A 16921-nucleotide genomic window follows, 5' to 3' on the forward strand; every position below is an offset into this window, starting at 1 on the left:
TATATCATTTAATTAGTATGTATCACATTAAAATCATCACTCTTTATGCACCTGAAATTTATGTGTAAAATCTTTGCCTGATCTGAGAGGTCTGAACACCCTCATCTAATCATGTTAAATAATAACTTATTATTTAAGTTCATTCTGGCTTCACTGGGACATTGCACTATTACTAAACAACAGCTGCCATCTTTAGAACAGCTGTGGTGGTGTCTGCCCAAAGTGTAAAACAGAACTTTCGAGTCCAGTCATGCGCTGAAATTACTATTATACTAAAGCAGGCACTTCCGTAGGGGAGATATGATGCAGCCTTATCTGTCAAAACAAGCACTCTATACAATGAATGTATTCAGTTAGTGAGTAGCTACCTATGTTATACATGGCCTATTGGAGGGATTTGTGTTGTTAAAACAGTAACAAATGCAAACAAATCAACTACTTTTTAATTTGCAAATCACTGCAGCAAATCACAATCACAAAAGAAAGCAGGAACTACCAAATATAATTAGATGAAGCCAACATATAGTGTGGGTTTTATCATCAAACACAGCTACACCATCTCCTAGTCCTTCTTCTTCTTCTTCTTCTTCTTCTTCTTCTTCTTCTTCTGCTGTGTATCCATTAATGGATGTTGGCAACCACATGCTGCATCTTTCTTCTGTGAACCACAGTATGCAATAGCTGGTCTACACTTCATAGTCCTATCCACTGCTTTATATTGGACAACCAGGATGATGATCTTGACCCTTGTCTTCTTTTTCCTTCAATCTTCACTTCTATTTTTAACTGTAGAAGCATACATTTGGTGTCCCATACCAATTGTCCTAGGTATGCAGTTTCCTTCTTTTAAACACTGTCAACATTTCTCATTGCTCGTTCATTTGTTCCACTACTTCAGCATTCATTATTCTTGCAGTCCGCAGTATTTTTAGCATTCTGCGATAAATCCACATTTCGGAGGCCTTTCACTTATTCGTTGTTGTCATATTCAGTGTTCGTCCTACAGAGATGTATAGAAGCACGGGCCGAATGTAGCATTTTACAAATGAGACTCTAATGTTTAGGTCGACGTCCGTGCTTTTAAGAATATTCTTAAATTTTATGAAAGTGTTTCGGGCATTCTCTATGCGACATTTTATTTCAGAGTCGGTTCGCCAGTCTTCACAAAGCCACATTCCGAATATTTAGTCTCGTTGACTCTTTGTATTACAGACTCTCGAAATCTTACATCTGCATGTTTTAAATGAGTCAGACTCTCTTGTGACAATCATAAAATTAGTCTTTTTGAAGGTAATATTCAGACCTAGAGTACTGCTGTAATCTTCTATGTTGATGAGTTTTTGAAGGTCGTCTAAATCACTAGCTATCAATACTGTGTCATCAGCATAGCGAATGTTGTCTATATGTACTCCATTAACCTTTAGGCTTTTTTCTACATCAAATGCCTCCTGAAAAATACTCTTCGAGTGTAAGTTAAATAACAGGGGTGACAGTATACATCCTTGTCAGCCACCTCTACATATATTGACCAAATCTGTGACCTCATAATCAAATTTAACCTTCACTCTCTGATTCCAATATAAATTCTCTATGCAGCAGATAGCTTCCCCATCTTCTCAATTCTCTTGAGCACTTCCACGAGTTTATGATATCGCACTCTATCGAATGCTTTTTCGTGGCCAATGACACACAGGCCTACATTTTTACCTTGATCATAGCAGTTTTGTACTAGAACTTTTATTGTGACTATAGCTTCTCTTGTACCTAAACCTTTCCTAAATCAAAACTGTCTCACTAATTAATTTCTCACATTTTTCGTCTAGTCTCTGATCGATGATTCTCCAAAATATTTTCAGAGAATGGCCCACCACACACACACGCACGCACGCACAGATATTCTGTTGCGTCTAGACAAACTTTGCCGCAGACAAAAGGGGCTGGGGCTCTACAATGTGAGCAGCATAAACCCAAACAGGTGAATGCCGATTGCTGCTGTTAATGTGGTCGATTGGGTGCGCAAATGATCAGCGTTGTTATAATTCTTTGTGAAATCCATAGATTCAGACTACCACACTGGAAATAAACTAACAGGAATAACAGGTAAGAAAGATTACGTATTAACTTCTCGACGTATCCAAGGAAATAACATTCTGACAGAAAATTTTTGCCAGACTGCTACACTAGTAAGGGCTAGTTGTAGCAGCCGCTTAAGTTCTATTCTTGGAATAGTGCGGAAAATATGTCGTAGGTTTGTCAGAACGAGGAAGGAGAGAAAATGGGATCACCATACAAATTATATGGAAGAATATGATGATTCCCAATTTTTATATAAATTTCATACTACTACTTCCTAATCTCTCGCTTGAGAGACTGGAGTGTACTAATGGAATGTGAAACTGTTTCCTAACACAAAACGCTTTCCTTGTAGTAGGGCTGATAGGCATTGATATTCGTACTTCATGAAATATATTCTATTGTTTATAAAAATAACCATTTGCGCCAGTCTTGCTTATTTGCCACGCAATATTAGATAGGCCTATTTCATTTTATCTAGCGGAAAGTGAAAAAACTGATGTAATCAAGTCGAGAAACCACACCAGTCTTGGGTACTGTTTGTGTTAACAGCTTTTTCAGTATTGGACGATGACACTGATTCCTCATGTAGCAAAAAGTTTGATGAACTTTGACGAGATGATAGATTCTTTCGCAGAAGGGAAAGCACGTCATGTAAAACTGTAGCAAGATTAGAGAGGAAAAAATGCTGGGACCTAAGGTCTGAAGAAACGTGCACCGCCTTGTTTGTGTCTTTCCTTCACTGGTTTCATGTTTCCTATGCCAAATTTTATGTCACACAAAAGAGAAAGTTATTAGCACATAGGCAATGAAGAGCGCAAATTTTATCAGGAGTTCTTATTCTCCTGGTTACAAATAATCAGAGGATGTCAAACTGGCTGCCTGAGAGCATAAGAGGCACCACAGGATTTTTTTTCTTTCCACTGTCCTGAATATAGGTTTGATGGCTTCCAATACAAAATATACGTGTCTGAATTCCAGAGCTAAATACAGTGGCGTGTGATAGAAGAATGCAGTGTGAAGAGGTCTGACGCTACAGTTTGCCACGCATCAGACCAAATAACATGTCTTACCTTTCTCCAAACATGTATGTTTCATATATCAAACTCTTCAGAAAGATGTGAGCTACAATATTTTTGACACCCCATCCCAAACACTCGAGGGGAAGGCACCACTATCAATATTTTGCCTCAGTTCGGAAATATCATAGACCCGGGGCTGCATACGACTACTTTTACAGCCTTTTATGCTGTCACTAAACAGCTATTTACGTGAATATCAAATTATGGCAAACAGCTAAGTAAACCACATAGTGTCCGAGCATATTTTCTTGAGCACAATGCTCTCAGCTTCAGTATATGAATCTGTAACGCCTCCTGCCCACTTACCAACAGTCCCCACCATTTCACACTAGTTTGATACCTTTATCCATAAATCTGCAACCACTAGGTTTTGTACAGTCTGTTCCATTTCCTTTTCCCCCATCCCTACCACACTCCCAGACTGCACCACATATTTCATCATATACCATTTGTACAAAAACCAGATGGCAGTTATAAGAGTCGAGGGGCATGAAAGGGAAGCAGTGGTTGAGAAGGGAGTGAGACAGGATTGTAGCCTCTCCCGATGTTATTCAATCTGTATATTGAGCAAGCAGTAAAGGAAACAAAACAGAAAAATTCAGAGTAGGTATTAAAATCCACGAAGAACAAATAAAAACTTTTGAGGTTCACCGATGACATTGTAATTCCGTCAGACACAGCAATGGACTTTGAAGAGCAGTTGAATGGAATGGACAGTGTCTTGAAAGGAGGATATTTGAAGAGCAGTTGAATGGAATGGACAGTGTCTTGAAAGGAGGATATAAGATGAACATCAACAAAAGCAAAACGAGGATAATGGAATGTAGTCAAATTAAATCAGGTGATGCTGAGGGAATTGGATTAGGAAATGAGACACCTAAAGTAGTGAAGGAGTTTTGCTATTTGGGGAGCAAAATAACTTATGATGGTGGAAGAGTAGAGAGGATATAAAATGTAGACTGGCAATGGCAAGGAAAGCGTTTCTGAAGAAGAGAAATTTGTTAACATCGAGTATAGATTTAAATGTCAGGAAGTTGTTTCTGAAAGTATTTCTATGGAGTGTAGCCATGTATGGAAGTAAAAAATGGACGATAAATAGTTTGGACATGAAAATGTTTATCCTGTTCCCTCGAGGTGACCCCAACACCGAGCCCTAAGACTACTACACCCAGCTTCCTTCACGTTCCTCAAACCTACACTATTTGACAATTTCTTATTGCAGCTAAGGTGTGCTGGGACGAAGCAGCTTTGTGCATATGACAATGTAGCAAATAATGAATAGTAGCGAAACCTTCAAACTGGAATTAATTTTAGAGGGGTGGGGGAGGATTGTAATGTAGTACAATTAGAAACGATGTCTAAGAGAGCTATCTGTCTGAAATAGTACCGAACATGTATTTCTTGAGCACTTTGACATCATAGTCTTTATCGCAGTTTCTTAAATTGTGTTTAGATGTGCCCCATTTTACGGCAATATTCAGCCACAACAACATTGCCTTTAACTCGGCTGCAACAAACAAAAAATTTTGCCATATAACTGATGTAGGCTGTTGCAGGTAGTTGCCAACATACTGGCGAGTGATTGCTGGTATTTTCCACTGAGTGTGGTATTTCATACTACTCTCACGAACAGTCCTGCAGTCACGTGTCTGAGTGAAAACAATATTGTTTTGCTTTTGTTTGAAAATTTGCATGTCACACACTTTGTAGTTGTTTATTATTGAAGTTTGTTGCCTACAGTTATGTAGAACCAAGAAAATAATTTTTTTTAAATGTGATTCATCTATGAGCAGAGCTATAGGAATCTAAAACAATGTATACAAAGATCACAATACGAAAAACAGCTTGCAAGCTGGGAAAAAAAAACCACCTCAAATATTTAAAGCCATGCCAGACGTGAGACAAAAACATTGCACAGGAAGAGTGGAAGTGTAGGCAGCTCTTCACTGACAAGGTGTGCATTTGATGCTTCATGTTTCATATTATATTGACTCACACAAGAAACAGGAATTTATAGTGTAAAATGTGTGTACTGGACAACGAAGATAAAATTAGGATATAAATTTTATTCCTATTTGAAACCTCCCTTAATAAAGTCTTTCAGAACTATAAGAGCACTGCATACTTTTGGTACCGTAAGGATTATTGCTGATTAATGAAGTCCAGAGTGATACATTAAACTTATGTACAAATCACCAGTAGCTAAACACCATGAGGTAACGGATAATCGGGTTTTAAGTGGTATATACTCTTTCCTATTTGTACTGGTTTTAGCAATTCTTGGGCGAACTGCTTCTACAAGATATCTGAAACCTTAAAATTTTGCAACAGGTATGTGAGAACATCAGCTAACTAGTTAAATTTTCTGAAACATTCCACTTACTTTAAAACAGAACACACTTGTGAAGCAAAATTTCTCATTCTTACTCTATTTTTTATGTGATGCAAAAGTAATCCAGTTACAGTCATTCCCACTATCTTGCATTTGTCCACTTTGTGGCCCCCTGAAATTCTTCTGCCATTGATATTTAGTGCTGCAAACATTTCCAGGCAACAGAGGCTTCAATTTGTGTGGCCACAGGTTGCCAGACAATATTGTCGACAATGTAGTTTTTATGGCCTGTGTAAACAGACTTTTATGTTTATTAATAAGTGATTACATGTCGGTAAGACGTGTGCATCTGCGCACTCACACTTAAATTATATTAAAATGAAGTGGCAGAAGCCACTGTAGTAACAGAGCGGCTACAATTGCAAGTCATATTTTTATTTTTAAAGCACATGAATACTTAGGTTAGTAAGTGCTATGTAAAAATAAATTGCAAAATTTATGAAAAGCAATTACTCTCTGTGGTATTCCTACCAGGTTATTAATATGACAACGTTACTTTCTTTCAGAGTTGGAATATACTAATTCCTAAATTAGTGACCATGGGGAACGAACAGGTTGTTTTAATTTCACCTGACCCCAAAAAACCACAAGCTATTTTTAAAAAGCCATTTTTAATGTCAAAAATGCAACTAAATTTAATTAACACACAAAATGTTACATAGCCTTAGACAAATTAAAAAGAGCCATCATATTTATTGAAGCCAACTATTTACTGTTCCAAGAATTTATTAATATTGTTTAAAATTTTCTTGCAATTTAAGAAACAGTTCAACAACATTTGAATTTCAGAGAAGAACTTTATGTAGATTCATTATGACTAAGTACAAATTAGTCCTTTTTGGAAACGTGCAGAAAATTCCTAGATCTTACATAATTTTTCGGCTCTGTTCTGCTCTGTCCTAAATTACGAGTATTTCTTAATTTGGGCTTACAAGCCCCTCAGTGCACAAGATTCTTTCAATGGATGCAGTGTTGGCAGAATGAGAAATGAAGTTTTCACAAACTTAATAAATCTTCCTTTTCTTTTGCTGTTTTCACCTACGTTACTTTCCACCACCTGTTTGCCTATAGCTGTAACAATTCCATTAGAAAACACAGCAGCTGGAAAATAACCAGAATCAATAATCCTAAACGCATTATGCTCGCAAAGGTGCCTTTTTTTTTTTTTTCTCGTTCAGCAGTTAACCTCCTTCCTCTGAATTTTGAATCAAACATATTAGAAAAATATGTGAAATGTTTCTAGTGTTTGTTCCTTTCAGTTTTTATTATGTCCTTATAGGGTTCCAATCGAGGCTTTCTAAAAGGTTTATCCATAGTTCATTGGCTTGTGCAATATTTGTGCTGTTTGCTTGAAGACGACTCAGGACTCTGCAAACCTCTGACAGTTCTCACAGAGGATGAGCAGCATCTTTATAAATAATAAAATTTTCAAAGATTTTGATGATGTTAGAAATTATAAGAACTGCTACATTATATATGTGTAAACTGATCTGCACTTTATGTTCCACCTCCAACTTCTTGAGGAATCAAATTTGATGCAAGAATGTAGACACTCAAAATTTACTAATATCCCTTTCATTATAAATACAGCTAACTACAACCGCAAACACAATCGGCAAAAACAACATTCACTGGTAAAACTGGCCACCTGTGGTCAACAGTAAACATTTTGCAGACATTATGTAGTCCCAAACCACAGTGACATATCACAACTATTGGCAGTGCTGGCCTATGATGAAAACTGGCAGTTATCTAACATGGATGCCATCAACACAAACAGTCCTAACACACAAGACTAGTTTGGGAATCAATTGGTCACTTACAGTAACTCTGGCTTGTCACAGGTACAATCAGTACAGAGGAGCCAACCCAGGAGACTTTGTAGTCACTGACAACTACAGTAATTCTTAGACTAATTACCAACATATACTAATACCAAGCACAAACTGTTGCAAGTAACACACAACGTTCATTACACTACTCGTCACCCTCCTCAATCATCCTTTCACAGATGTTTGTTTCCCACAGCTGATGATGTGGCACTTATGCTGCCTTATGCTTTTTGAACTGTTTAATCCACTATCTCCAAGATAAGACCATGTTGACAGCAAGAACCCGAAACATGTGGATAACATTACAGTCTCTTATTATGTGAAACTGTAATATGAGGTATATCCAGCAAATAAATACCGTTTATATTCTCTGTGGCATGCTACAATTGCAGTAGTTGCTTTGAGTAAAGGAGAAGATGACATTTTGAGTTCTCTGTGTGTTTATGCTGTATAGCACCCTTGTAGAATGGCAAAGGACACTGAATATCCCACGGCTTGTGGGAATAAATATGTTAATTCATTTTCTGAATGCAGAGAACACCAAGCCAGTCAACATTTGTCAAAAGATTTACACAGAAAATGCAATAAGTGGTTCAATGGTAAGGAGATGGGTCCATTTGTTCAATGAAGGACACCACCAAAAACAAACCAATGAGAGCTGTGCTGGCAGTGTCATGCACTTCTTAAAGCATTGTGCCAGCTAGTCCTCAGTGAGCAGTGGTTCGCATGCCTTACATTGTGTGACAAACCTAATCAAAAGAGAGGGACAGACCAAAGTTGCACAACCCTAGAAAACTTTAGTGTTGAGATAGAGACATACAGGCAGGACTGCCTCTTGTTCCTCTGGATTGAACAATGGGGCAAACTGTAGTTGCTCAGCAAATTAATGAAGGATCAGTGTTACGAATCTGCAAGAAGATTTTAGCAGAAGAAGAATTGGGCAAGTCGTCTGAATTGGTGACACTGGGAAGAGGAACCTCAAGGACATGGTCACAAAACTCTACTCACTACAGGAATATGCAATTTGCCATGAAATATACACACATTATTCCAGAAAAAAGCTCAGAAAGCTACATGCAGCAGATATGTTACACACTGGTAAACTGTCCTTGCTACGAGTCGTGTCAAGGTTACGGTTAATAGACTGTATCATTTGATTATACAAGGTAAGGCACTCAAAGGCAATGAAAAAAATAAGAGAGACATTGTTTACTGGCTAGAGGAATGTAAGTTACAGTTTAACAGTACTCGACAAAGACAAAATTACTAAGAACTTGTGATGCAACACAAGTCAAAAAATTCAATTTGTCTTGTGGATGAAATACTAAAAATTATGGGCATTAAGTGCATTGAATGCCTCTACCATTGCTATTTTAGTGCAATAAAACTCATTCGAAGGGAGGTTAAATGTTTTACTGCTACAGAAAAAATTTACTCTAACTAAAGGGAAATGCCTTTTGAAGGGGGAAATGAAAAAGTGACAAGACAACTGATAAAAGGAAGAGGAATGTGAGAAACTAGTGTTACAGGAAGCACAGAACAATGAAGGTGTGTTACAACACTATGTCTAAGGCTTGATAATATGATCACTTTGAGCAGTGACATCAATAGTTCAAGTGACCGACTCTGAATTAAGCAGTTTTCCTATTGTCCAATTAGTGCGTACTTTAATGAACGTCTCACTTTCACTGAATTTTTGCATTTGTGAATTTATTTGATCACTTTCTCTTTCCTTTAGTGAGACTAAGGAATATATTTCATCCAGCTCCCATCATCTCCTTATGCTAAGTTAAACTGAATTTTAGATATATTTCATTTTGTGTAGGCACCAAGATGTTATTTCATGTGTGTAATAGTTTGTGATACATGCAATGATAAGAAGGAAACTTCTTCCAGTGCAAAAATTACTATTTCAACAACCAATGCAATACCGAGCCTTATTAAAAAAAAATCAAGAAAAGATTTTTGACTTGCTTAGAGAAACCACTGAGATTGATACTATACATACATTTCAGAATTTTTACTGTGTGTGTGTGTGTGTGTGTGTGTGTGTGTGTGTGTGTGTGTGTGTGTGTTTATGCAAATAGAATTCAGAGGTTCAAGCATGTTTATCTTACATACATCTTGGTTGTTGCAAGAAATTTTGTGACTAACACAATTTTCCTGTGCAGTCATATGTTTAATAGTATTTTTAAAACATTTCCAGTCTGAAAGCAAATTTTAATCTTGTGGGCATTTGAAAGCTTGTGCTACACTATCTACTCCTTACCTATAGGCCATGAGAAAAACGGACGGTATTGACAGTTCACGTGGTCAGGTGACAATGTCACTACAGCTCGCATATTCTTACGGAAAAATAAGGGAAGTAATACATTAATTCGAAAGTTGAGAAGTGGCTGTGGTGGGTGGTAAGTTCCTGTGGGACCAAACTGCTGAGGTCATCTGTCTCTAGGCTTCACACCCATGGCCGAGGGTGGACTTTAACCTCTTGCTGCGGGGAGCCATGCGAATCGTGGCAAGAAGACGACACAAGTACGCTGAAATGTCTTTAGTTATTTGTTATGCAGGGTGGTTAAAATTAAACTTTCACCAATGTGCATTACAGTTGCAGACAGGCAACACAGGTCTTGACAATGTGAAAAGGACTTTACTGGCAAAACTGTTTTATCACAACAACAGCAATGGTGCTGCTGTTCTCTTCGAGTACTGATGCTTTAAAGGACTATGGAGAGGTCTCTTTTCCACACTGGGATTGAAGAAAATGATTTAGACATTGGCAATTTGAGAACTTCTATTGGAAGACGGCCAATTGCGCCACAAATTATTGAAGAGATTATTGTTGCTCTGGCTGATAACGCTGGACGCAATGTGCGATCTTCAAGTCGTGCACGAGGTGTGTCACGACAGGGTGAACAGTTCATGGTCTTCAGTTTGAAAAGCTCTGCACACAACTGTGAAATGTTATCTACAGCGCAGTTCCAGAGCGTCATGGATGTAGACAGTTATCACATTGACCAATGTTTGTAACCAGTAACAAACACTGGCATTTAAAACAAATGTTACACTCTCATGTGATAATTAAAATAAGTTTCTTTCAATGGTTGATTCATTATTTTCCTTCTGCATGTCCTTGTGAACGTGTCCACAAAGTTTCACTATTCCACAATCTCTTTTTTTTCATGGGGGCCCCCCTCAAGTAGCGAAAGTTTTTAACTAAACTTCTCTGTATTCACAACGGAAATGCCAACTATTTTCACAATTTGATCAAATATTTGATGTTGTTCTTTCCATAGTTAAATAACTGCACTGTTCCTTAATGAGCAACAAAGACTATCAATATATTAACACTTATAATCAGAAGAAAATACAATGTGAATCATCACTCACATCGCTGTAAAGATACTATAGTGATTCTCTTCTGCACTGCTTGAACTATCATTGGCGCTAACCCAAACTTTATCTAACTGCAAAAAACTTTTGAATTTCGCACCCTCGATCCTCCACAAATCTGCACCACGATGCAGCAATATCTGCCCTTTCTGTTAATGTTTTACATCTGTTAATAATGGATTAGCTGAAGCCTTAGTCTTTGTCCACTGCACACAATGAAAATTTGCTGCCTTTAAGATTACCTTTCTGGAGCTACATGAGCAACTTTGATTGTTAAGGGAAGGGAATGGCCAATGCTATCACTTACAAATAGGACAGTGAAGTATGTATTTCTGAAAACTGTCCAAAGCTCTCTTGGTTTTTCTCCTCGTGACTGCAGCCTTGTCACGTCAGTCTATATTATACTGTTCTTTCCCTATCATTTCAACTATCTTTCTGTTTACTTTTAAAGATGCCTTGGTCCTCTTTATGACCTGGGCAACAGGAAGTAAAAGCTCACCATGTCCATTCTCTTTCTCAAAATACTTCCTCCCCAAGTACACGAGTTTGTGGGCTTTGCTATGCAACATTCTTTCTCCTCCTATTTTCACTTCACACGTTTTGTTGCCCCACAATTACAATCTATGAATCAGACATCTAGTTAAGTGAAGCAAAACAACAGCATCTGTTATACGCAAGACACACATGCACATTTGTCTTGCAGCATGGCAATGTGACTTGCACAACCTGCTCAACTACCACTCATCACTAGTCAACGAAACAATAAAGGGATCTGGGACAGACACTGACACTATAAGAGCCATCTACTAGAGTTCATTAATAAGTGTCAACTGGTCGTAACTAACTTCACAGCAACAGCTGAGTTGGCATAAGGTGATCCCTGCCAACTGGAGTAGAACACTGATGACAGCTTTGCCTGCCTACTACAATGATTCATGAACTGTGATTTTATAAACTTCCCTGTGGCAATACCTCAGTGTTTTCACATCTCAGACAGTTACTGTGCAGCTCTATTACAGAATACAATAATGTTTACACAAAGATTCTGGAGCCGCATATTGGATAGCAGAACAAACACTGTTCAAGAAGGGAGAGAGATTAGGGTTTAATGTCCCACTGGCAAGAAGATCATCAGAGACTGAGGACAAGCTCAGATTGGGTAATAAAGGGAAAGGAAATTTACCTTGGCCTTGTCAGAGCAGCAATCCAGATACTGCCTTAAACTTTAAGAGAAACTGTGGGAAATCTGAATGTGGACGTGGATGGCCAGACAGGGATCTGAACCACTTCCTCCCAGTTGTTTTTTTTAGTCAAGTGTCTTATCACTCTGTCATCCCATTATGTCATTATTAGTTGAGAATACATACTTTATCACAGCATAAAATCCCAGGAACTATACAAGTAAATATTAAACTGATAAAAGCATTACAGATTACGCAAAAGACATCAACAGAAAATAAAAACAAGTAAAACCAGAATGTATGAGAATGACGTGGCAAAAGAAGTGGGTGCAGAAAAAAGAAAAAAACTGATTATGGACGCAGGGTGTCTGAACTTCACTGCACTGAAGTTTAAAATTAGGTCAACATACTAAGAATATGTAGAAAGCATAAGTTCAAGTTGAGAAGGAAGGAAACACGAGTGGTAGCAGTACCTCAAAAATCTGAGGAAAGTTCATTCCTGAGTACATATTGTCTGATGCGAAAGCAATAAACAGCCCAATAAAATTAACAGTTTTGACATAGCAAATGGAAGCAAATAAGTCACCTGAAATCAGTGGAATATCATCAGCACACTAAAAACAGTTAATTTTAGGAATCAGAATTTTTGCGAACACCGATATATGTCTCTCGTGATAATTCTATCAGATTCCCATAAATATGGCAATGGCCTTGCCGCAGTGGATACACCAGTTCACATGAGATCACCGAAGTTAAGCGTTCTTGGGCTTGGCAGGCACTTGGATGGGTGACCATCCAGCTACCATGCGCTGTTGCCATTTTTCGGAGTGCACTCAGCCTCGTGATGCCAATTAAGCAGCTACTCGACCGAATAGTAGCGGCTTTGGTCAAAAATACCATCAAAACAGCAGGGAGAGCGGTGTGCTGACCCCACAGCCCTCCTATCCACATCCTCCTCCGAGGATGATACGGCAGTCTGATGGTCCCGGTAGGCCACTCGTGGCCTGAAGACTGAGTGCTTTTTTTCGTCATAAATATTCACGACAAGACAGAATGACTGGACGAACATCAGAACTGCTTTATAATGTTTGTTATCTTTTGAAAGTAAGCTGCTGACTTTATAATTATACAGAATTAGAAAACTTGACGTATGCATGAGAAAGACCAGTTTGGCTGACTTCAGGAAAGGTAAAATGGATTATAAAAGTGCTAGAGATACGGTATAAACTTCAGAATATTTTGATGAATGGGGATAATGCAGAGCATTCTAAAAACAATGTGCATGCAACAAAAACAGCAGAATAAAAACTGAACGTCTCTCTTGCTGAAATGATGGGAGTGAAAGAAATTTCATAATGTGACTGAGTGACTTTCACTACTCAGTGGTCATTCAAAAGTAACTTCTAACAAAAAGTTACATCATTACACTTTCATTGTTTTTAGCCCTACGTCAAAGGTCATCATATCCAGCCTGTTTCAAGCCAAGTGGATATGTTAAAAGTCCAAAAATAGAGAAAATTTAGTTATGAGCCGTAACACCTGTCTTACAATCGCTATCAGACTGGATGAGCATTGGTTCAAACTACAATATTTTTTATACATAAGAAGTCAAAACCACATACATTATCAGCTGTCAGCTCCAGTAACACGTGCCATTTTAATCACATGCACAATGCGTCGAAATTCACTGTCAAGGTATAAACATAAATGAAGTTTGACGTCCAACAGGCACTGGGTTGGAGATCTCACTCTACAATAAATGGTATTCATCAACTGTGCTTGGTACAGGGGATTTATACACTTTTTCCATTTCTATGATAACTACTGTACAGCACACCGAAGGCTTACCACCACAAAATGACAATTAGTACATCTTTGAGAAACAAAAAGAGTGAGATACTAGTAAAACTGCACAACCCTTTGAAACTCACAATGAAGTTTGTTTTACTTTAACCATATATAAATTTCACAGCTGATCACTTTCTCTTTTGAATAAGTAAAATATATTGCAAGGAGTGCAGTTCAAACCTATGCCCAACCAATCTCACTGTGACAGGAACACAAGCCTTAAAACATTTTACTACCGGCTGAGTTAGTTTTTTACCTTCCTAAGAATACCCACAATAATTGAAATCAATGTTTCAATTTCTTGGAAACAATTGCATTGCAAACGTGACATATGTAAAAAAAATTACATTTTTTTAACAATGGGAAGTCAAGAATACAACAGCAATATGAGGGCAGACTGTTACTGAATATATAGAGTAGGCGTCAAATCGCAGGCAGTATTTTTCATTATGCATCTCTGCTACTCAATGCCTTCTCTATATGGTGAGTAGCAATCTATTCTTTCCATACTGTTAGTCATTACTTTATAGGGTTATTTCAATTCCAACTGGTCCACCTCCAATCTGGATTTTTGTTCAAAAATGATAGTGATCTAGACACTTTTACAGGAGTTACTTTCGTGTGGTCCTGACTAGTATGCCGATTAACGTCCGAAATTGTGGTTCGCAGGATCTGGTCTTTCTGTAAGAGAAAAAGTTACCAATGCTGATATTCAGATGAAATAACTGTGTGGCTCAGAGTGAGCAAGTCTTCGATTACACAAAACAAGTGTAGACTAGGCAGAATAACAAGCTGAAGACATTCCCTTATGTTTCAGACATTCATCCAGTGACATTTAGCAAACATTAGAAACCATTGAATTGAATGATCACAGTAGAAAACAACAACTACTACTTCACCTTAATCATGAGTTAAGTACTTTCATCACTGTATAATCTCATTTAATATCCTGTATGATCGGACATCAGACTGACTCTCATAGCTCAGTCAAGATTTTACTGCAGTTGACGTTCAGTATCTGACGAAACGTGTGAAAAAACTAAAACTGGGGAGGGGGAAAAAAAACACAAACAGGTGCGGCGGGTGATAGTAGATGTAGAGGGTTCATCTTAATATTGTTAACAACATGTGTGGTACATGTTTCACACTGTGTAATCCAACTAAATCATATACTACCACCACTGGTCACTGAAGTTAACTTGTCAGAACAGTCAACAGAATGTTCAGTTATGTGGACTATCACACAAACATGGTATCTGCCAACATACCACAAGCATATAAAATGTTTACATTGTCTTTTTGGCCTCATAAAAATAAAAATACAAGTCAAATTCAGTAGAAGTTTCATTTCTATCTTAATGAAATAAGTGGAAATACTTGCCTCCTCTCTAAATCTTTTAACAATTTCACCCTTCTTTCCAATGATGCTCCCAACCTCCTGCAAAGAAAAAGGAAAGCATTAAGATTCATCATCAGTTCACACAGACATAAAACAATGAGTAAGCATTCTCCTACATGGAAAAGATAATCTTCAGCTAGAATGGCATATCCACAATGCAAAAACACAATAATGTGAGAGACAAGTCATAGATGTGAGAAATTTCTGCCCAATGCCTACATCTCGCAAAAAGTCCTAAGCTCCAATTTACTATGTTGCAATTGCAGTGCCAATTATGTACAAACTCTGTTAAACAGAAAACCGTATCACAAATTAGGCTTACATTCCTACGATATGGAAACTGTCAGACCTTTGTTGCCACGGTATAAAAGTATAGTTTATGACCAAAAGTTATTCAAAAGAGATTTGATAAGCCTAACTGCATAGGAGTTTTAAAATGTAATTTTGTCCAAATGCAAGGTACTGTTCCAAAATCCTGAAGAGCTTCACAGAATGGAAACTGATGGTATTGCAGGAAAAATGTGTCCAGAATCATACGGTATGTGACTGGTGAAATATAGAAAAAGTTTTCTGAGAAATAATGTTCAATTACCAATCACTGTAAAAGCAAAAATTGAATGGAAGAAGTACAGTACAAATCTCTAACTTTCAGGATTTTTCTAAATTTATTCTTGAGAAAGGATGTGGAAGAAGAAAACAGAAGGGTATAATTAAAAGGATTAAGATTTTTCTATCCAGTAACTGTATATCCCACCCACTGGAGTCCTTATCTGTACACCAATGGAAGCCTATTGGAAATTTAATTACATCAAACCTTAAATTAATGTGCTGGTTCAGCTGATAAGGTTTCAGAAGATGATGATCATCACCAAATTATTATTATTATTTCCTTTAATTTTCAGTTAGAAATGTCAGTAAATGTTAACCATAAGAATCATTGTGATGAAAGAGTCTAGTTTGCAAAGATGTTGGCTACTTGAATTTTCCATTTACACTGTAATAACAGCGAAACAAGCAAGACAATTTCTTCAGTTGATTAGTTTTCACCGTTTCAAACTGCATCTTATCACAGATTTAAGTTGCTGAATAACAGGTATAAGGCTAAAAAGTTATGCAGACAGATAAAATGGGAAATTATGTAACTGCTCTACTTAAACAATTTTGCAAGCACAAAGAAGGCAAAAGAAAAGAAAATCTGAAATTAAACATGGCACTATTAAAGTGATGGTATAAGTTTCAAGCAAATGTTGAGAACTTCTAGAATTTGTAAATGTATTCCATGTAGTATTACAGAATGCAAACAAATACTTATGTTGAGTACAAATACTTATGTTGAGTACAAATACCTAAAATTACAGTGGCACAATAACATGGGAGAAATTGTAAAAACATTGGAAAGAGTATTTATACATTTTGATGGCTCAAGAGATGAATCAGGAAAAAACAATGACGACAACAATGACATTCCTCAAGTGCATAAGAGCCACATAATTTCAACAAGATTCACCATGGGCAAAACAAAAGCAGAAGTGTTGTACAAGTCACCTGAGGTGTAAAAAAAGATAGATGCCTGAAGATAGGCATTTCTATAGAAATGGTTTAAGGTAGGGGCGAGAGAGAGAGAGAGAGAGAGAGAGAGAGAGAGAGAGAGAGAGAGAGAGAGAGAGAGAGAGAGAGAGAGAGAGAGAGAGAGTAACTCAAGATATTTAAAACCTGCATAGGAT

At 37.4% G+C, this 16921-nt stretch overlaps 1 protein-coding gene across 48 annotated transcripts in view; it reads right to left on the reverse strand.

Annotated features, from left to right (window-relative positions):
• Positions 1-16921, reverse strand: part of LOC126293318 (poly(rC)-binding protein 3) — a 559120-nt gene that overhangs the window by 156751 nt on the left and 385448 nt on the right. For all 48 annotated transcript variants that reach the window (XR_007552268.1, XR_007552267.1, XR_007552266.1 and 45 more), the window contains one exon: positions 15180-15236. Coding sequence is in view for 45 of the 48 variants with exons in the window: in XM_049986501.1 (XP_049842458.1) it covers positions 15180-15236 (57 nt within the window). In the remaining 3 variants the exon portion in view is untranslated. The remainder of the gene's footprint in view (positions 1-15179; positions 15237-16921) is intronic.

The sequence above is a fragment of the Schistocerca gregaria genome, chromosome 10 (assembly GCF_023897955.1).
Source record: "Schistocerca gregaria isolate iqSchGreg1 chromosome 10, iqSchGreg1.2, whole genome shotgun sequence".
Classification (NCBI taxonomy): domain Eukaryota; kingdom Metazoa; phylum Arthropoda; class Insecta; order Orthoptera; family Acrididae; genus Schistocerca; species Schistocerca gregaria.